Genomic DNA, 22554 nt, shown 5'->3' with positions numbered 1-22554 from the left:
GAGCCACGTAAGGTTATCAAGCATTATTGACAGATTGAAATCTTGGCATTAAACAGCTGCTGTTTCCAGTTACCTGATTTTCAAAATACTGAGAAATCTAACTCCTTAAATGTTCTCATATTACTCATCTTCAGTGCTAAATTAATTCCTGCAACTTTTTTGCTATATCATATGCCATCAAAATCTTGCCAAGGGAACATGCATTAGGGGAAAGCCACCTCAGCTAGTCTGCCCAAACTTCTGAGAATCAGGGAAGAAATGCCAAAATCTATTACAAACAGAGGAAAATTCAGAACATCCTCAGGATGCACTACATAAAATGCAAAAGCATCTCCTTTTAGCTAGAGGGAGAATAGCTGGCTAGGAAGAACTTCTTAAAAGCAGAGTTTAAACTATGAAAAATTCAGAAAGACTGTGGGAAAACAGCAATAAAAAGAAACCTTAATTTTAAGAAAATGGAGCACTTGTTTAGTTTATATGGGCATCAGTTTGATGACAAGCTATAAACACACGCTAAGTATTTGTTCTCCAAAGCCTCCAGTCCTGGTGGAACAAGCTGTTTTCTGCAGAAGCTCAGTGTATGGTGACCTTTTTGTAGTAAATGATTGTAGGCTATGAGGAATGTACTGTGTATTTCAGATTTGTGGACTAGTTTTATAAAACCCTGAAACGACTAGCCCATAACTGCAGAGTACAATTTAGATTATGCATGGAAAGAGGGAGCAGGAGAGAAAAATCAATGGTGGCATCTTCATTTTGAAATCTGGTTCACTTTCATAATTTATCAGGTTTTATTCTGAAAAATTTACCTTTCCTTTTCTATGGAAAACCTTGCTGCTCCCAGTAAATTCCCCAGTTATCCGAGCCCAAGGCATACAACAAATCAGAAGAACATTTTATACCTTATGATCTTTAATTTCATAATCATATAGACTTTGGATCTTTAATAAGGCCTCAAACTAAGTTTTACTGCCTCGTGGTTGTCAGTATCGTAAGATAGACTGGTTTGAGAGACAGGGGGGTTGACATGTGTAAATATTCATGCGTTTGTTACTTTTGTAAATAAATCATTAATGCAAAAAGGAACTCAAAGTGTTTTTGTGTTTTCTATGGTGTTAGAAAAGGCCATTTAAAAGGCACTTCAGCTTTGTTTCATTTAATGCAAACAGATAAGGTCAGTCTTCTCTATAGAAGCAAAGCATTGTCCTGTACCGGTTGCCTTTTTGTACTCTCCGTGTTATTCATTGGCAGGGCTGTTGCTTAAGGGTCAAATCAGAACTTATTCAACCACTACTGTGGCAGTTACGGAAGTCGGCCTCAGGTCAGTTCTGCCTCTTGAGATTTGCAAGGCAGCCTCTTGGATTTCATTATAATCTGTCTCTATATTGTGCCATGGAGACATGCATCTGGCTGCGTTACAAGGTTTGTTTCTTGCATGAATGCCCAACTCTTCCCTTGGTCTTGTCTGGAATCCAAGAATCTCTATTCCTGTTGTCAGAATGCATAATATAAAAATCACACTGAATCTGACTGTATAGCTATAAAATAGAGGTCTTTGAGGCATGATATACAGTGCCATCAAAAGAATGTAGTCCCTCACTATGCCATTCTTGAAACTCCCATCCTAAATTCCAGATATGCTGTTGAGAACCACAGTAATATTTATAATAATGAATATGTAATTCCCCCAACAAATGTAAGTTCAAATATAGATTCCAAAAGAACAGAATAATTTTTCAACAACCAGTAATCCCTGAGGATGAAGGGTTTAACATACTTGTGGTCAAGAAATAAAATGTTTGACTATTAATATTTATTAAGCACCTAAATAAGTCGCGGGCTCCATGGTACCATAGGGGAAAAAATCTGAAAGTTTGTAAGATTGGGTGCTAAAGACATGAAGCTCTGGCTTAAAGATGATGGACACTTTAAGAAATCAGTACCTTATACAAGTCAAATGCAGATACCAGAATAGCATTCAATATATACATACATACTTACTAATATTAAGCATTATATTGATTATATACATTACCTATATCTAAACAAATTGATATTTAGCTTGTTTCTGAGCAAATTATGTTAGTTTTGATAATACTTGTACTAATAAAATGCTTGAACTGAACGCACCTGCCAATGCTGAGTCACTGCATTCCATACTCCCACCTTCCCTGTATGACTGGTAGCCACCAACTGGTTGCCAATGAAGAAGAGAGCATCCACTGGGACTCCAAGACTGAATACTCCTAAAAATTAAACCAAAACAAGTCTGTTAAGCCTGCTTTTAGAATAAGCACAGACAAACAGAAAAGATCAAGCATGTCTCCTCTACTACTACACACCTGGTTATCATAATAAAAAGCCTCATTTTGTTAGGTACTATACAAATACAAAGTGGTAAACTTTATTATGAATTTAAACAACTTCTACTTTGTGTACAGCAATATGCCAATGAGGTCAGTATCTCTTTGGTGGCAAAATTCATGCTGCAATACAAAGAATCTTTTGTTCCTTTAAGCCACGTGAAGCCCAAGGCCTCAAACTCAACTTCAATGAAGCACTAAAATGCCCTTGAGTGGTATGTCATCCATCTTGACCCCACGATTAAAGAAAGGCACAGTTAAAATTGCAGAATAATAGATTCATGGTCTTGCAAGATACATGAATTCTTCCCATATCATTTCATGGCTTCCACCTAAATCAGCATAAACCCCTATGGTCACTTTTTTAAAAATAAAGGTGTGCCCAAGTAACTTGCCTGCTTCTTAAAAATATACTTTTAGAAACAAAATTGTGGCTAGGAGAGTTCAGTCCTACTAACCAAGGGAAACAAATGCAGTAACAAGGATTATTAATGCAATCTAGTCTTACTTAAAAGCATTCAAGTTATGATCTCTTTTGGGGGGGGGGGGCAGTGTGGGGAGGGAGAGAGACAGGAATCAAGAGAAAGGATAAAGGTGACAACAAAAAACAAACCAAACAACCTGTTACGATACAGTTCTGAACTGTAGTAGTATTACTAGTTTGTTTGTTTTTTTAGCAAGAATAAAACTACTGTCTGGAAAAGACAGGACCACCCATTGTCAATTCCAGTTACAGAAGACAAAAGTTACACAGGACTTTCCCGTAAATTACCTGGATTTGCTGGAAAAGTCATTCTTATGTCATGATTAAACTAAGATTAGGGGGAAAAAAGTGAGAAGTCTCTTTAGAAAAACAAATCACAGAGATTTGAAGTAAACAGCCACTGAGGAATGGCGTCTGTCAGGACAATCCTTATTCAGAGTAAAAAGTGCTTCATTTTAAACATGAGATGCAAGTTTTACTCATGTTAATTAAGAGGCAGTGCACACTTTCTGATGGGTTTATAGTTCATGCTCTGTCCACCGTCTCTTCCAACCCTCAGAAGAAATTTTAATAGATTACAGTAATCCCAGATCTCCTCCTAAACATAGCTGTGCTGAAATAATGATTTTATCACAAGTGCTTGACTGCTGACAAAAGCATTCAGCTTGCAGAACATTAAAAACGTAGAGTCAAACTTGACCACACAACCTTGACAGATTCCTTCAAGTTGCAATCAACTGTGAGTACTAGTATGGGGCAAGGAGTATGAGGAGGGGTGGAGGGAATTCTTATTTGAAAGGGAGTCGAAGTAAAGCTCATCATAAGGGCTGTCCGTAATGGACACAAAATGAAGAGCTTGACAATTTAGAAAGAAGAGATGAAATATAATGAATGTGACCGTTAGAGTGAATGCCTTTCAAACAAGTTCTCTTAAGAATATTAAAGATAGAAATTAAAACAAACATTTTCTACTCGGGAAGCCACTTCTATGCTGAAAGCATCTGTCACAGAAAAATCTTACAATTAGGTAGGAAAATCTTATTTTTCTTCATACTACCATCATCTGTGGGAGGGTACATTAATAAGCTCCTACTGAATTCATGGTAGACGTGGGCTGCAAGGTGGCTCCTTTGATCTTGCAGGTTCTCCTGCCCCCCCAATGACTGGCGGATGGACCCTACTGCTTGCCCTTAAATAAAAAATAAATAAAAAAATTGGCAGGGAGGCAAAAACTGCAGTTTTCAGGATCAAGTGGCAGGGCCCCTCTGTCAATCAGCAGTGAGGGAGGGAGGGAGCCTGTAACATTAGAGGAGCCACCATGGAGTCCACTTCCATCACAAAGCCGGTATGTCCCTACCTATTATACATACATTTCTAACTAAACTACTAAAGGATACCCTTTACAAAACATCACAGAACCCCTCTTATAACAAATATATCCGGAAACACTTGAAATCTGACTTTTCTACTCATAAAGAACATTTATGGGTACATTTTGTCTTTTGCTACAGAAAACTGCCTACAAGTTTACTTCTAAAACAACAGCAACTAAACACACACGAGAAACCCAATGATCACTTTACACCGAGATCTCCACTAACATAAACATTATGGCAAAGTTCAGCAACCAATATTTAAAACAGCTGCAAAATTACTTCAGGGACAACACACAGCCTCTCTCTCTCTTATCTGCACCCCCAAGTTAGGGGTGCCAAAAATCCAACCTGGGGACCAGATCTGACCTATGTAGGTGAGTCAACCAGCCTTGAGGAGTTTCTTGTGAGCTGGACCACATACATCTGTGGGACAGATCGAGCCTCACAGGCCCTTTGTCACAGTTGCCAGAGCTACGTGGTGGTAGCATTAACACCATTATTTCAATGTGGCCCCAGAACCCAAAGATTTAATGCTGCTCACCACCAGTCCTTACCTACCGAAGACAGGGTTTTTAGTTGCACCTGAGGACTCAGACTGTGACAAGTTTGAGAAGCTTACTACAACATTAAGTCATTTTGTAAGCCACAACTGAACACAGAATTTTCAGTCTTCCAAGTTTGCACTCTTGGAATTGCCTGGTAAGATGCTTGCCACCTGTATTAATCGAATTAAAGTAACCCACATCCTAAATGTTGTTGATTTCCAAGCATAAACTAACCTCTTCTTCTTAAAGAGCTTATAGCCTCATGAGGTTATATAGAATACCAAGTAATTCATTTCTTAATATGCTGATCTCCTATTGTACTAATAATGACAGTAAGTTTCATAGGCATCCTGGATAGCCTCTTAAATATTTTAATTAGAGATGCATCAATATATTGGCAGCTTATCAGATTGGCACTGATAAAAGAAAAATTAACATCATCTGCCATCAACTTTTTTTGGCTGGTGTAGCCAATAAATGTCATTGATAAATGCAATGTGCATGTGCATAGCCGCAGCATGCATGCGGCCAAAAATGCAACCCAGCTGCCTGGAAAACAGCCTCCTGTCATTAGGTTTGCAGAAAGGAAGGGGCACGAGAGTTAGATTGAGACCCCCATGGTGAAGGAGGGAAGGACTGGGGCGGAGGCTGCCTAGACAAGACGGTGAATGCAACCCTGGGACCGGGAGCAGAATAGAGCTGTGGACAGCTCACCTGCAGGATGCAGGAGGGGTGGCTTCCTGCCACTGAGCACACCCCTGGGAGAAGTATGGGGGGCATGTGCCCCCCAGATGAGTGCAGGGCAAGGGCACGCTGCCTGTTGCAGGCTCTGGGCCAGGGGCTGCAACAGCCTCTTCCCAGCATGGGGGCTGGGCCAGGACTGCACTTGGGTCAGGCTCAGCTGCACAGGGTGGGTAGCAGTGGTGCTGGGGGGCCTTGGGGAGCTATAGCCAAAATTCCCTGGAGCCTCCCTATATCCACCCCTCCCAGCACTGAGCCTGCCCCACCCCTGCCCAGCCCCTCTCGCTGGAAGAGGCCAGCGCAACCCCCATCCCCGAGTCTGCAGTGAGCAGCCTGCCCTTGCCCTGTGCACAAATCCGGGATGCACACAGCAATGGGGATCCGCTCACCCACCCCACCTCTTTGGACGAACCGCACATAGCTCCATCCCGCTCCCTGCCCCAGACTTGCATTCACCGTCCTGACTGGCAAGCACCTACCCCACTCCCACTCCTTGCCTCACCATGGGGCCTCAGTCTGCCTTCCTCCACGTCCCTTCCTCCCTACAGACTTACCTGCAAGACTCTGCTCTCCCAGCTGCCTGGCTGCATTCCTATAGACCACCTATTGGATTGGTATTGGCCGATACTGCTGGTTAATAGTTAGCTATTGGTATTGACCAAGAAAATCTTTATTGGTGCACCCCTAATTTTAATAAATAATGTAGCAGTATATACACAAATGCCTTCTCTCAGTTCACCAAAAGCCCCTTGAAAAAGCTTTTAGAAACTGGAAATCCCCAAACATTAGTTAGATGCATTCAAATGACATACATAAGATGCCCTTTCTTCTAAGTAAAAGGATAATGGTCCACAATGCTCCCTGATGGCCGTCAAGAATCTTTTTTACATGCTAATGCTTTAATTATGATGGCAAATTATTTTCAGGGCATAATACGATCATCTCTGATGCAAGTAGTATAAGGCACATAAAGAGAGGCAATAATAAAAACAGAGAAACAACTAGAATTGATTACTCCAGAGAAAGACGAGGTTCAGGGAAATCAAGGAAGACAGCTTGAATGGTCTGAAGGAATTTAAAGTGTCACTCCTGCTTAGGCTCAACAATCTTGACGGTCATCCACAGGGAAGACAATGGTATAAGTAATGACAGGTTCCTGTCTTAAGGGGCTTTCTCAGTAAAATACTGCTTATAGCAGCAATCCAGCAGTGGTGTCTTATGTAAGTAATATTGAAAGGAGTACAGCCTCTGGGAGAGCTCTATCATGGAGATGCCAGGCCTTCCAATTTTCTATGGATGGTGTTGTCAGCTACCGAAGAGCATTTGTAAGAACAAATTGTTTCTTTTACAGGACATGAGCAGAGTACTACCTCCCTATCCCAAGGCAGGGCTGAAAACATTTGTCTCTACATGAGGAACAGGCTGTAGTATTAAAAATACTTTAATTCTATCTTACTAGATTTCTTAATTTCACTGAATTAAAAAAAAGAGATGCACACATTTGATTTACAATGCAGTTTAAAAGCAAGTGTGCTACACTTGATTCATAATCTGGACAAACGTACAATTTACTAGCTGGTCAGACTTTTTTTCCCCCACAATAAGGACTTCTCATATTCCAATAATTAACTTCCACATTTTCTTTAATTTCACTTTAAAAAGAGAAAATTTAACAACTAAATCATCTAAAATACATGTATTGACTTAAGTAGCAACAGGACTGCTGAACTATTATGGCAGTTAAAGCTATATTTATAAAAATTAACTTAGGTTCTCTCTCTCTCTCTGGTTTAAGAGTTTTATAATTTTTTAAAAGGCAGCTCCATATAAATGGAATAGCTAATAAAATATTCATTTCACTTATGAGAAAAAAAATCTAGGAAAGCATTCTTAAAATATTTTAATGTGTAGAATTCTGCAAAAGTGCTGTCTCACACATTTAAGAAATATGTTTCTTGTAATGGCAGTTTGGCAACTGACATTACATGAATTCCCTTCTCACAGTCTTTAAAAAACAAGGAACCTTTAAGAACCGTAGATAAGATTCCTAATAACTTTTTATTTTCTATCTGAAATGGACTAAAATTCCTAATAAAAAAAAAAGCAATTCCCCATTCTCCATGATGCCAGACTTGCTGAGCAACGTTTGGCAAGCTAGTTTGCCCATGACTCGGTTTCCCCACCTGTAAAATACATTTTAATATATCTCGTGGATGTTGAGAAACAACATTTCTGAGTATCCTACAGATATTAATGAATACTGCAGGTCAGAAAAATAATCACTCATTTACTCCAAATCATGCATTCCAAATTTTCTATGTCTATAATAAAGCCCATACAGGCTGAAAAACTTGGAAATATTTTTAGATCACATTGCTTAACTTCATTTTAATCACATTAGCTCATACTACATCATTAAGTTTGTGTGGGTTAAAAAAATATAGAAAAGAAAGTGGCTATAGACAAAGAACAAATTTTGCAGACAATTTCAGAGAAATGTCTATGCGAAAAGATTACAATTATTCTTCATAGTAAGCTTACTAAATCAAATCCCTGGTGACAGTACTTTGGGGCTAGAGGAAACAGACTGTCACTATCATTGTTGCATTAACTTAAATACTAGTCTGGGAACTGAGGAAAATTCCCTATTACCATTCCCTTAACTATCCCAGAAGAGCCCGCTGCTCATGTCATTAAGCTGTTATATATTTTAATATGCAAGACAAGCTATCAATCAGATTTGTATTGGAATTTTTGCTTCCCTCAAAAGGTCTTTGATATTTATTTGTGACCTCTAATACCATACACCCTTTGGTGCTGAACTGTTTGGGTCCGGGTGCTACATGCCTATATTAAATTAATATTTGTGTTCAAAATAGTGACCACTTGTGGCAAGTGTCAACTCCCACATTTCATTAAAAAACTGCAAAATATTATAAAAATTAGAAAAGGAGACATGGGGAATAGAGAAGAAACACCTAAAGTGTGACCTACACAAGTACAAAAAAAAAAAAAGAAAAAAAAGAAAAACCGAGTTGACAATTTGGCAGTACGTTTAGTCCTTCATTTCAAAGTTTTCTGTTAATGCACTTGATGTAGTCCTAAAAAATGGAATCCAACAGACTGAGTTAAACTCCAAAACACACTGTGAGAGTCCAGACGTGCATGACTGTGCAGTATGTGGCGTCACAAACACATCTGCAGTGCCACATACTGTAGTCTGGTGTTCTCTGTGCTGCAGGAGCGCACTGCCCAAGCATGCACTGTGCCAGGTTTCCAACCCCTCTCCCATGGGTTTTTTTTAACCCTGTATATGCAGAGGTCCAAAAACAACACACACACCAAGTGAGAAAAAAAATAAAAATCGGCACAATGCATGGTTGGGCAGCGAGCGCTGCTGAAAAGCAGAGCTGAACTGCTCAGAGCTCCATTCTGCTGCCAGCCAGGCTCTGTGCAACAGAACTGCTGCAGCTGTAGCCCCAGGAGGCCCCCAGGTAAGGCTACTGGGGCTAGCACAGTGCTGACCCCAGCTCTCCAACTGCCGCCAGAGTAACTTGCAATGCACCAAAGCACGCATGGCATGGGCATTCCCAAGGGACAAGTAGCTGGGGTGCAAAGTGTGCTGTCGCTAATTATCTCCAGGAAATCAAATGTCCACACATCTCAATATGCCCTCTCCAGTTAAAATAAGCCACTAATAACACTTTAACATAAATGGTAGCTATCAGGCTCTGCCCAATAAAAGGGATGAGAAATTCTAGACTGCGTTATCTTTTACTCAGTGGTGCATCTACACATGCAATTTATGTGACACGATAAACGCCACAGCAGCTCAAGCTGGAGTAAACTGCTCCCAGGTGTAGCATCTACAAATGCATCTGGGACAGCAGCAATTCGAGCTGGGGCACAGCACAGCCAAGTTCGCAGGAGGCATTGGGGGGGGGGGGGAAGGGGGGGCGCTCAGCCCTGGGCTCTGGCAGCATCAAGGTGGTGGAAGGGCTTGGCTGGGGCATCAGGGTGCTGACCTTGTGGAGTCACATGGTTAGGAGTCGGGCAGGATTCTGGACCCTGCCTGGTCACCATTCACACGTGTTTCTGCACAGTAAGCGACTCCACTGTAAGACAGTACTGTCGCTGACAGTACTACCTTAGTGTGGAGTCAATTAGTTTACTGCATCCTAATATCAATGCACATGTAGAAGACGGTGAACACTTTACTGCAGAGTTAATTAGTCTACTCAGCAGTAAAGCACATGTATAGAAGCACCCACTGAGAAGGAAGGTAGTCCAGCTCAAGATGATGAGCAGAAGGGGAGCCATAAGAATGATAATAGATTGCATGCGTTCACAACATATATTTATACAAAAGGTATTAAAAAAAAAAGTTTTGGTAAAGCAATCAGAATACATATTTCTGGGTCAGAAAGCATTAGTAGTAAGATGTCATTAAAAAAACCCAAAAGAACCCAAACAATAACCCACCAATTTCACTACCACTACCACCATCCTGAATGCTCCACAAGATAATGCTACTTTCTGAGGCAACAGCAACCATCTTATCTTTGTCCCCATGAGGACCACCAACCACTTTCGCATTCAGAGCTACTCGTTCTATAGTCCAATCCAGGTATGGACTTGTGAAAACCTGTTGCCATCCTGAGGACTCTTTGATTCTGAAATGAAAGAAAAGAAGAACAGAGAGGCACATTAACACAATTTGCTTTCCGATACAATACAGCACAATACAATAAAGCAATCCATACTGAGAAGGAGGTAAAAAGATGTGGTTTTGCTGAAATTTATCCACAGCAAATTTTAGCCTAGTAGTTCTCATTCACAACCTGAAGCTCTATTATAGTGGTTTAAGCCAAAAGAGTATCCTATTTTAAAAAAAAGAAAAACACTGAATTCACCAAGCATACTTTTTCACAAACTTATAAACTTATAACTTAATTTTGGCTTTTACCTCACTGCTGAGAACAGAACATTTTATGAACCACTGTTTTTTCAGAGATTTTTTTTCTATTTACTCATGTACCTACCTCTTTGTTCAAATGAGTGAATATCAGAGTTACAAAAGCAGGACTCCTGAAAATATTCTAATCTATTTCAGGTCTTACATTGCATTCATCACCATATTACTTGAGTGTTTTCCAGTGGGACCTTAAGCAACAGGACTAATGTTTGTCAGGTATTTGTTCTCTCACTCTCCCCACAGGAGAGAAGCCAGAGTAGTTTTGTTTTGAGATGTTATAGCATTGGCCTTTTTTTTTCTTTTTTTTAAAATATACTTGTTTCTGTATGGTTAGAAAAATATCAAAGAAATGTGCCTTCCACTTCGAGTGGAGGTGACACTATAATGGCTCATGGTCCCCAGAAAAAAAGTTCATTCCAGTTATGGACCGACCCCAAGAACCTGTCATCTTTTGCACAGATGAGCAGAAAAGAGTTCCATCTGTGGCAGAACACTTAAGTTGTCAATCAGTCTTTTACCTGGAGCTTGAGGCAGCTTTTCATACATCTTGGGCTCAGGCCAGAATGCCTTGAAGATAAGGATGGACAAGAGTTGGAATCAAAATTCTATGGGAAATCAGCTTGGGGGACAGATTAGATGAGCCTGCAGGCAGCCAGTATGGCTGAGATGTAATGCAGCATGTTGTACTGGTTGTGTGGGGGTGAACAGCACTTTTATAAGTTTAGGAGAAAAAACTATTACTGAATTGCTATATTTTCTGTAAGACTGCATGTGAAAAGGCTGAGTATCACCAATGTCAAATACTTAAATTATATTTTAAACTTATCATTTAGAAACCAGTTTTTAATTCTTCTGCAACTGATTAATTAAAAAGATGAAATATTGCATACATATTGCTAAGCAGCAGAGCAGATCTTTTAAAGTCTTTAGAAAACTTTCTTCATTAAACATTTAAAGTGTTAATTCATTAAAGGAGATTATAACATACCTTTCAAGTGTTCGGATCCATCTTACAATAAAAATGCAAAGAAAGTTTTAAAATATTTTTTCACTGCATGAACCTCAGAGACTAAATCTACTGCAAACTGCCACTTCATGATTTTAACCATGTTTTCCAACCATTCCATCTCTACCTTTCACATTCTCCTGAGGCTATGCCACCTCGAGAGACCATCTGGCTATGATGCACGGATGTTATTTTTCTGCACAGATACCACTCAAGTACACTAGTAGTGCATATATGTACAGTCATTTTAAAATTAAAATGTTATGCTACCTCCCACCTTCCAGATGCCCCAAAATTACCACAAAGACTCTTGGTCTTAATCTACGCAGGAACAAGATAAACCAAATGATAAGTAGGTATGAACATTTCAGGGGTCAAGAAAGAGGGAACAAGCACAGATCATGCTTCCCAATTCCTTCCAAATTAATTTAAAGAAAAGAGTCTAAACTGACACTGGAAACTGATGCACATGATACGAATGAAGAAAGGACGGCTTCAGATTTACATTTTGAACATGTCCTGTTATTAGAGCACGCTTAAAATTGTGATGCTCTACTTAAAAAGTAAAAGGAATACTGATGACCTAGTTCAAAATGGTAAAACTGTTTATCCAGGTTACTGTGCAGGAAAAGGAGCTTTCATTTATGAGAACTGCCATACAATGAACAACAACAACAACAAAAGGTGAAGCACTGAAAAGAGGGAACAATAGGTAATTGTGGCTTGCACCATGCAAATCAGATGAGTTTAATACTGAACCGAAATTAGCTGGGGGGTGGGTTTAAACACAATAACTGTTTCACTTGGTAATGCTTAAGTACAGTAGCACATTTTTATTTCAACACAACTCCACTAAACTAGAGAACTGAAGTACAAGACAGATTAGCAGCCCTCTTACAAATAAGCAAAAGCAAGCAAGAGCAGTGGATTTCACTGTACAGATGCATACATTCTTAGGAATACTGCAATGCTGTATTCTGCACAAATTTCCAAAAACACTCACATTTTTCAGATTTTAAATGCATAGGGAAGAGGAATATTTAAAACGAATCTTCCAAAGTAATTTAAATAATCCTTGCTTTAAATAGAGCAGTTAGTCCACTATACAAATCAAACAATGGAGACCACTACTGAATTCTGTAACTTTCTACTGTAGTTGCAGTTAAAATACAAGTTTAAATTTACACAATTTAAGTTGACTTTTAAACATATCCCTATTACCATAACAGCAAGAAATTTTGCAATGACAGTGGAAATGAGGTGCAGTAGCATAGTTAGTTATAAGATCCCCCAAAAGGTCCCTGCAAATATTACCATTGGACTAGGCATTTTCATATTTAAAAATGGAACAGGTTAAGATTTGAAAGAAACTAACAGCATAGGATTCTGTAAATCATGTACCATATTTATTTGAATCCATGCCAGGTTTTGCCCCCTCCCACAATCAACATGGGGGAAAATAAACCTGGTACTGGATCTGAGTACAGCACAGCACAGGTGGCTGCTGCAGCTCTGGCTCCAGCCCAATTCTGGAGGAGACAATGCAGTACTGGGGAAGCAGGGCAGCAAACCTGGGGGAGACCACATGATACAGGATGGAGACACACAAGAAAGACCATACAGCGGCAGCCGAGTTGCTATGGCTCCAGCTCCAGGGCAGGGGCAAGTGGCCTGGGGGCAGGTACCACGGGCTGCAATCACCAAGGGTGCAAGGTGATGCAGGGGCAGATGGACAAGGCAAAGGACAGACTGCCTAGCCCCCTGCTGCTGCTTTTACTGCCAGAGTGGGGGGAACAAATTTAAGATGACTCTCCACTAATCAGATTCTGTACATAGAAAAGAATGAATTTATGATTTCCCATGTATAGAGTCTAAATTATTGGGGAGGGGGGGTCACCTTAAACTTGTAGTCATCTTGGATTCAGGACAATATAATAATTAGAACACCTATATAAAAAGGAGGAATCTAACCCACAGAAAACTACAAAGCCATACCTATAGCAAACTGCAAAATGGGCATAGGCAGCCACAATCCAGTTATGGTGGCCAGCTACTATTAGAACCTTCCGTGGATCCACAGGAAATCCTAGAAAGTAATAAGGAAAAAAAATTCCCAGTTACAGCATCATTCTTTAACCAAACTTAGGCAGAGAGAAAGAGAGAGAGAGACTTCAGAATAACAACCAAAAATTGAACTGTATTCTCAAACTAGGATTTCCAAAAACAGAGTTTTATAGAATTATCTGCCTTCTGAGAGGGTGTGTGCGACTGACACTGCCCCTTAAACACTGTCATTATTAGGGATCTATTCAACTACAGATTCTGATATGAAAAGCTATTATGTTTTTTAACAAAATTAAACAATGTCAGCTAACAACTGGTTTGTCCAAAATATCTCAAATAGCATAATTTATGTTTAAACAACAGGAATGTAAGAAGTCTAATTTCTTGTAAGTAGCTTTTAATTTACATCAAATCAACACAATATCTGAGGCTAAGCTATGCACATTTACGTAAGTGGATTAAATCATTTTCTCCAATACAGCATTTTAAGAAGCAATTCCAGATGGAGCTAGTTTTAATTATAAAAGATGCAAGACCCCAGAATACCTCCACTTGCTCTTTTGTTTGATATATAGTAGGGGGGATACTTTGTGTTTTTTCCACAGAAGACAGTTTAGAAATCTGAAGATACCTCATAGGATCAATGCACTTCTCAGTGAAACAGACAAAGATAACTCCTGAGCAGGCTGTGGGTGTGACACAGTACAACCAAGGGATGGCATAGAACAGGAGTTATCAACGTTTCTGGATCAGTGTACCCCCGGTGGCTGGAAGCAGGGTGGCTAGGGAGGAAGCAGGGTGGCACGTGGCCAAATGTGGAGCAGTGGTAGGCGCTGCATGCAACCTTCCCCTGCCCCACCCATGTCTGGCCAGGTGGGTGGGGCCTGCGTGGCAGCATGGGATGGTACATGGCAGCACTCTGTCCTGGCCTGCCCATGCATACCCTCTAGGGGCTTCTCAAGTACCCTCAGTGGTACATGTATACCCAGCTGACAACACCTGGCATAAAAACCTTGTGTGGCAGGAGATAATGAACATGAGAGAACAGAGGCGCACAGGGCACTCAGGCAGACAACACTGTTGGGGATACAGGGTAACTGACCTTTGAGAGATGACAAAAAAGGGCATGAAACTGTTCTTAGCAAACTTTTAAAAAACAATTAAATGGGAAACTGCAAAACAAGATATTATGTAAAGAATGGATTGTCTTAAGTATAGTTTAAACAGGGTGCATCTACACATGCGTTTTACTTCAAAGTAGACCAGGGATGAGCAAAAGGCCAGCAGCCAGACTCCATTTCCCAGCAACCCCTGCCCATATTGCTGTGACCAGTTTCCATGGAGACCCCAGTAGTGGTGGCTGCATGGGGCAAGGGTTTCCATGGAGATTGGCCCAAGCAGCACTGGCAGGGCATGCAGCTGGGTAGGGAGCTGCTCCAGGGCCCAAGATAAGAGCTTGGGATTGTGGCAGCATGGTCTAGAGCTGGGGCAGAGCCAGGGGTGCAATCACCAAGGAGCGCAAGCGGGAGGTGAAGAAGGTAGAAGGCAGGCTGCCTGCCCCTCTGCTTCTGCTTTTCCTACCACAATAGTGTGGGGGGAACAAATTTAAGATGACCACAGTTTGAGCTATAAATCACAGACCTAAAGCTGATGTGTGCGCTAAATGTTTCTTTCAGGCTAAACGAAACAATTAAGCCCCTTTAAGCAAGGTAGCTGGAAAAAACTTACTATCACTGAGCCACATGGCTTTCCCTGGAATTGGTGGCTAAAGCAAGGGTTATGGACAAGATGCATGTGAGAAAGCGAAAAGACAGTAAAAGAACATTTAGTTATACAATCAAGTTCTACTTGTTTCACAGGACCAATTACATTCAGTGTACAAAATGGACCATGAATAATGCAAGGAATTTCAAGAGAGAGAATGTTCTTTGACGCTTCAGGCATTAGATTAAAACCCAAAAGAGCCAGCTCTATCAGATTCACGTGATGTCACGTAAGACCAACACAACAAATATATGCAAGTGGAGCAAATTCATTCTACTTAACCTACTTTTGAATGCATGACATTATAACCTTAACATTTACTTTTCCCCATAGATATCAGGCTATATCTCCAGATACATAAGGACTTTGATTTTGATTTCCTATTGCAAGCCACATTTTCAATACATTTCATTTGTGGAGGTAAGGAGGAGGGAATGCAACAGAGCAAGACATTTCTTACCTAGCCTGACTGTACCTTCTCTAGTACCAACAAGCGTGGGTTGGACACTACCCCCTCGGCCTTCAGCTTCAGAGCCATTTTGTTCTGTTCTGACATCAGTAGATGGCCCAGCAGTATTGTTAATTTTACGAGAGGGTATGCCTACAAAAAAGGAAAGGACAGCTTTCAAAAAAAAGCGCTCGCACTTTTTCTTCTTGTAATATTTCAGGAACTTCATCCATGCATGTTATTTCTAAAATTTAAAAAGAAAAAGGGTTTTTTTTTTTTAAGTTCATAAAATAATTCTAGAAATCATAGCTTCATCCCTTCTACATTAATAACCAAATCCTTTTCTGGCAATGGCTTGAAATAGCCCTTTGCTGACAAGTGTCAGAAACCATACAGTTCTTGCACTTTACATAGTATTTAAGACCCACGCTTTACTGTTCAAAACAGTGCCATGCTCTTGGATTTAACTTTTCTCCAGTTTTGTTAAGTTTTGCAGATTTGTGCAAGTATTTAAAATAAATCTGCTTTGAAAATCAACTCAACTTATGGAGATAAGTAGCTCCCATGGCAGGAAGTAGTCCTCTTCCATCCCCACTAGGAAAAGAAATCGTAAGTGAATTTCATTCTCCATTCCACTTTCTTGTGCTTTCATCCAGTATTTTTTCCCACAGCTATATCACGTATAGTCTCTGGTGGTACATACAGGCAATGAAAGCAAATGAGCAAATACTCAACTGTGAAGAGATGTATACCATGTTGAACCAAAGTGTACTGTTTACCAGCTTCACATTAAAGACTTTCCCAAACAATATAGTCTGTTTGCCCATAGACTAACGGTTCTGCTGACAACTTTTCAAGCCAACAACCCTACAAGGCTATCAAATATAACATTCCATATATTGAAATGACACAATAAATCCAGTAAAAAAACAGAGAAGTACCAGGAGGAGGTAGGTAGCCATGAAAAAGGACACTGCCACATGATGAACGTTCTAGCTCTTCACATAAGAGCAATCTTCTTACTAAGAAAAAAAAATAGCATCAAACATAAAAACCTTTAAATGAATCTTTAGGACTTTTAAACCTTGTTTTTAAAATCAATCTTTACAATACAACAGCAAATACTTGAAATACCACAATTTCTCTATAGACAAATTTGTTAATCATTCTGGCTTAGAGATGTTCAAAGTTTTAAAATCATAAGAAGAGTATTATTATGGCAATGCCAAGTATTAGAAATCACATAAAAACATTTACCTAAAGGAGTGATTCCATAAAATTCAGCTTCATGTCTGAGAACATTAATACTTACTCCCCTGGAGGTGAAAGAAAGAGGAAAACAATGTCTTGAAAATATGTATTTTCCTTTTAAAAGAGGAAACATTAGATTTTTTTTTAAAACTAGGGTTTCTCTCTCAGGAAGTTTTTGGTTAAAATAAAGCTTCAGATCTAAACCTACTGAAAAACCTCAATTTAAATACTAAGGCTGCTTGCAGATGTTAAAAATGTGCTTTACCGGAAGCAGCAGCACATTACTTCAACCCAGCTCTGCAGCGTCTGTAAAGATCGGGTCTTTCAGCAAGGCTTATTGGCACTTTTAGTGACAATCAGCTATTAGATAAAGTGCCAAAAAAGCCCCACTAAAGTGCCCAATCTTTACTTCAACCCAGCTCCCTGACATCTGTAATGCACTGCCTCTTCTGAGCATGCTGGGGCTCAGTGTGGGAATGCGTTGAGTTTAAAGTACAGTGTCTTTTTTTTCCCCTCCACATCTACAAGTACCCCAGAAGTATTTCCACCCTAGAATTGAAATAGCCCATTGTTTGAAATAAAGTAGTCTTTTTTTAAAACTCTACATTAAGATCACTAAATTGAAGTTAGCATTACAGAAAAGCCTGCAGAAATTTGACTGAGAAATGTATCATATGTTACAAAACTGACATTATAACCAACTATAAAATACAACTTTCAGTCCTATACTTCGTACCAGTGACCAAGCAAGAGTAGTTGCTTTAGGGTCTAGTGCCCAATTTACTAGTCATGTGATAGAATGCTTAATATATCCATAGAATTAGAAAAAGTCCTATCATGTAAAATTTCCACACTTGCAAACTATATTTTGGAAACTCTCTCAAAGAAGCAGAATCTCTTACCGCAAGTCTAGCTCCTTTGTACGAAGAAAATTTAAAATGGGTGCAAATGCTGCTGGATCTCTATCAATAAATATCTACAAATAAAGAGAATTTTTAATGTATTAAAGTATGCTTTAAAATACTAGCTCCACTAACAAGACTATACTTCTGTCTGAAAGAAGAGGATACACCCTTTGCAGTCTCAAATTCATCTACAGGGGGTGTATCTACACATGCACTACTGCGGAGCAGACTAATTAGCTCTGCAGTAAAGCATCACTGTCTACAGATACACCAGTATTAGGGTGCACTAAACTAATTAACTCCACCATAAGATAGTACTGTTTCCAAGTAATTACAGCAGAGTAATTTAAATGCACTGAAACATATCTGACCACAGGTGTAAACTGGACCCAGTCAGCAGGGGCCTGCTTCACCCTGGCTCAAATTGCTGCTGTCCCAGGTGCAAGTGGACACTGCACCCAAAAGCAGTTTACTCTGGCTCGAACTGCTGCAGAGTTGATTGCTTCGCATTAATTTCATGTGTAGAAGCACCCATTGAGTGGGAGTTAGCGTACAAGGCATTCAATCACAAGGTTTAGTCCAGGATGTTTAAGCATGTGCACAAACACATATAAAAGCCATTACCACCACACACACCGCCCCCTGAGCAGTTTCATCCCTACCAACTTTCTACAGAGGTACTTATAGTGATCTCTTAAATCACAAATATAAACTTGATCCCATGTACCTTTTTAAAAGAGAATGAACAATGAATAAAACTGGGTTAAAGTTGCAAGGGCTACCCTTGTATTGAAACAGGAGCACACAGACGTAAAAGTTACAGCCTATAGCTTATATCAGTACAATCTGATATTGATAACATTGTTACATCTGTCTATATCCAGATACTATTGTGATAAGTAATAATATAAAACCATAAGACAGACATTCCAAAGTGTTGTTCGTCTCCTTGACTTTCTGATGAACAAGTTTGTTACCACACACCCTCTTCCAGAAGTTCACTGTGAGGTCCCTTCATGATGGATAAAATAAACTGAAAAGCATATTATAGGTGCTAGCTCCTAAGTCTCACTGACTCCCGAATAACTCCACCTTTGAGAAACCTGAGACCTCGAACAAAGGCAGGAGTAGTAATTTGCATCACCATTACAGAGCCTCACCACAGACCTCAGAGGCATCTTACCAGATAAGAAATGCCTGCCCAAAGGAGCTTTCTATCTATTTACTCCTCTGTGAAATATGAAACACCATAACCAGAAGGAAATACAAATAGATTCTGCTTACCAAACAACTTTAAGGTAAACAGATTATTCCAACTTTTCTGAGCCTACTCTGCATATAAAATGAACTTTTCCAAACAGGAGATTTTACCACACCTTCAACTCTCCTACAAAATATGAACTTTCATTTCTACCCAGGAAAATTTATACAGTCTTTTCTCCAGTGCCTAATGAAGGGTGTTTGTGCCCAAAAGCATGCAATTAAAAATTGTTTTTTGCAAAAATCCAGTTGGTCTAATAAAAGTCATCACCTCTACCACAAGTTCCGACTGCTTTTACCATTAGCTTTTAACTTAACAACTGACTTTTCTGAACCTGTGTGTGGTAGAAGTGGAAGCGATGCTGGCATAAACATGGCCAATATATAATACCAGAATAGTTGCACACTATTTTACAAGGCTTTAGGAAACCTAGAAAAAAAGTTAACTATTCAAGATTAATATCTGATCATCTAATAAAAATATATTAATTCCTTAAGATGTCTAATCTGCTATGTTTACTATATCTGTGTAGTTGACCTAATAGTCTACAATATTAGAACCAAAGAGTAATATAGGTAACCTTTGGTATAATACAGATTTGGAAACAAGCATTCATCATTTATCCATGGCATTACTCACAGCACCAGTTTCATCTTTAAGCGTTGAAATTCTTCCACTCAGCAAACTAGAAAGAATTAAAAAGTTATTTTAGTTAAAATGTAGTCTATAAAGCATGTTATAGGATGAGAATATTTCTCTCCAGACTGAAGAACCTGTTCAATTTTTCATCAAAAGTTACCCAATAACTGTGCATGCATCAAGATTGTGGAGACTTCATGGACTCACCACCTAGAAGTTTAACAAGCTCAGGAAGGATGAAAATAAAAAAAAAATTTCAGATACTTTGCAACAGAGCATGAGCGTTTAATGTACAAAACTGTGTTCATGTAGCAAAGGTAAAAAAAAGATTTGCGTGACTCTTTAGCGCAGAGTATTAAGAGAAATTCCTGCTAAGCTGTATGAAGGGAAGGCACAGAGAACTGGTCATTTCCCTGGAACTCCATTTACTCTATTATTTCAGAGTACTACAACAGGTATTGTTACCAATAGCCTTCACTAACCCTCCTCTTACGTTTCACCTGAAGACACTAGCACTACAGCAGATGCAGCCAGAAGTAGAGATGCAAAGAAAAGGACAGAATTAAGAAAATTCAACCGCAAGCCAAATCTCCATCTATAGGAGGTAACAATGTCACTTATCAGGAACTGAAAACAGGGTATTAAGTTGGGGCAAAGAGATTATAAAGAACTGATAGGTTACATGTCAGTGAAATTATTTATAGCTTATATTCTACAGGACATTTAAAGAAAAAACAACCCAATGAGAAGTGTACTTTTTGGAGTATGTGTACTATTTGGCAGACACTAGGGACATTTTCAAATATGGAGACAAAAATATGTAAATGTTGATTTACTCACAACTGCTGCTATTTAGATATTCTAAATGTAGTCCCAAACAATGTGCACCAATTCCATCAAAAATAAATACTGTTAACAACACTAAGCGAGAGCAGCTCTAAATAGTACAAGTAATGCAGTATCCAGGCTGTTTTACAATATCCCAAAAATCAACTGCTATTCTGTAGGGAAACAAGTACACCTATCTTCTTTACAAAAAAAATCAGGAGAAAGTCTGGGGATAAAGGAAAGCTTCCTTAAGAAACAAAAATCCTTACTTTCAGAAAAATTAGTTGAAACTTATTTAGTGCATTGAGGGCATCTCAGTGCCTAACAGTGGCTGCTTCTACACGTGCTACTCATTCAAAGTAGGCTTACTGCATAGTAAAAATATTGCCCAGCAAGCCTATTCAGGAGCACATCTACGCATGCTGCCTCTTCTGAGATTTGCTCCCAATGGTCACATCCAGGTGAGCATGGACATTTGTGTCCCCGGAGACAAGTAGCAGCAGCATACCTTGTGCCGCTGCTACTTGTCCCTGAAGAATGCTCTCAGAGGACAGTGAAAGATAAACCTTACAGGCATGAAAACACCTTCTTATGAAAAGAGATTAGGAGAGTTGGGAAGAAGACAAAAGGCGTGATAGGGGGTTGAACAACAAAAAGCAAATTAAAAAAAAAACAACATTTACAATTCTTACATTATAGGAATAATCAGACATTTAAATGAAATTAAAAAAAAAAAAAAAGACAGATATGAAACCAAAAGGAGTTTATAACAATGCATAATCCACCATACTATTAGACAGGGTAAAACTATGTTTATGAAAGCAAATAAACCTTCATATTTAAGTGAAAACTAATCATTGATCACTGGGGGTTAGGAAGAAACTGATTTTGTGAGCTGTTTAATCTTTCCTCTCAAATCACTCAGAGACAGAACACAGGTTCATAGGGATTAATATGATCTAGTTTTGCACTCATGTTTTAAAACTTTTGTGCTCTGATTTTGTCCAAATAGTTCTATAAGTGGCTTCTGAGTGAAAGCCATTCTTTTATATAAAATCTGTTTATACACTAAGTAGATGAAAAATTACTATAGAGAAAAAAAATTGTGTGGACCAAGCTCATGCAAGCAAGTCTCTTCCAATTCTAATTATGAAAGGAGATCCTGCAACAACAACCGGGAAGTTAAGATACAGATCTAATGCTGGCTGAACTCAGCTCCTTCCCCAGCAAGCAAGTCAGTCACAGAAGGATGAAGTTTCCTTCAAGCTCACCATTTCTTCTGCTGATTAATGGAGCGAAGGAAGGAGAGGGAATTATTATGCATTTTTTTTTGTAATCAAACTTCCACAAGTGTTTGTGACAAGAAAAGTTCTCTAAAAAGGTTAGCTAAAATACTTAAAAATATAAACGAAAAGTTGAAATACCTGGAAAAAAAGGAGTCTGGAATCCATGTTAGTGTTTGTCTTGAAGTGCTGAACCTATAAAGCCAAAAATCAGAAGTAAAGGATCATATATCAATACATACAGCATATCAAGGTGGCGTTTTTGGTTTTTCAAGATGGTTTAGAAAGAAGTGCTACAGAAATAATCACAGAAACTTGAATCCTGAGAGAATTCCTTATTGTCTGCGAAATCCAAAAGATACGCGTGAAAGGATCCTATTATTATTCCTTAGTTACTATTTGAAACATATTAGCATTCCTAAGCTCCAGATCAGTAACTTATTCATAGTGCTATACAAACACAATGGAAATAACTATTTCAAATATCTTCCAATCTAGTGCCTTCTAATTCATGTATCTGAATAATTTTATGCAAGAAGGCTGATCTGTGGTACTCCAATGTAGGGCTCAATGATAACCATTAATAATTTATGCAATAAACAGAAGGAAAATTAGGATAGC

At 39.1% G+C, this 22554-nt stretch overlaps 1 protein-coding gene across 1 annotated transcript in view; it reads right to left on the bottom strand.

Annotated features, from left to right (window-relative positions):
- Window positions 1-22157, bottom strand: part of KCTD3 (potassium channel tetramerization domain containing 3) — a gene marked incomplete at its 5' end in the record, with an annotated part of 43512 nt that extends 21355 nt beyond the window's left edge. The window contains 9 exons of the mRNA XM_019549472.1: window positions 2131-2246; window positions 9992-10182; window positions 13486-13576; window positions 15779-15919; window positions 16708-16788; window positions 17024-17082; window positions 17920-17993; window positions 19823-19868; window positions 22075-22157. Coding sequence (XP_019405017.1) covers window positions 2131-2246; window positions 9992-10182; window positions 13486-13576; window positions 15779-15919; window positions 16708-16788; window positions 17024-17082; window positions 17920-17993; window positions 19823-19868; window positions 22075-22157 — 882 coding nt within the window. The remainder of the gene's footprint in view (window positions 1-2130; window positions 2247-9991; window positions 10183-13485; window positions 13577-15778; window positions 15920-16707; window positions 16789-17023; window positions 17083-17919; window positions 17994-19822; window positions 19869-22074) is intronic.
- Window positions 22158-22554: the final 397 nt, after the last annotated feature.

This window comes from Crocodylus porosus, unplaced genomic scaffold (genome assembly GCF_001723895.1).
Source record: "Crocodylus porosus isolate Cpor-Errol unplaced genomic scaffold, CroPor_comp1, whole genome shotgun sequence".
Taxonomy (NCBI): Eukaryota; Metazoa; Chordata; order Crocodylia; family Crocodylidae; genus Crocodylus; species Crocodylus porosus.
Note: the sequence above shows the minus strand (reverse complement) of the source record. Positions and strands in the feature narration are given on the sequence as shown.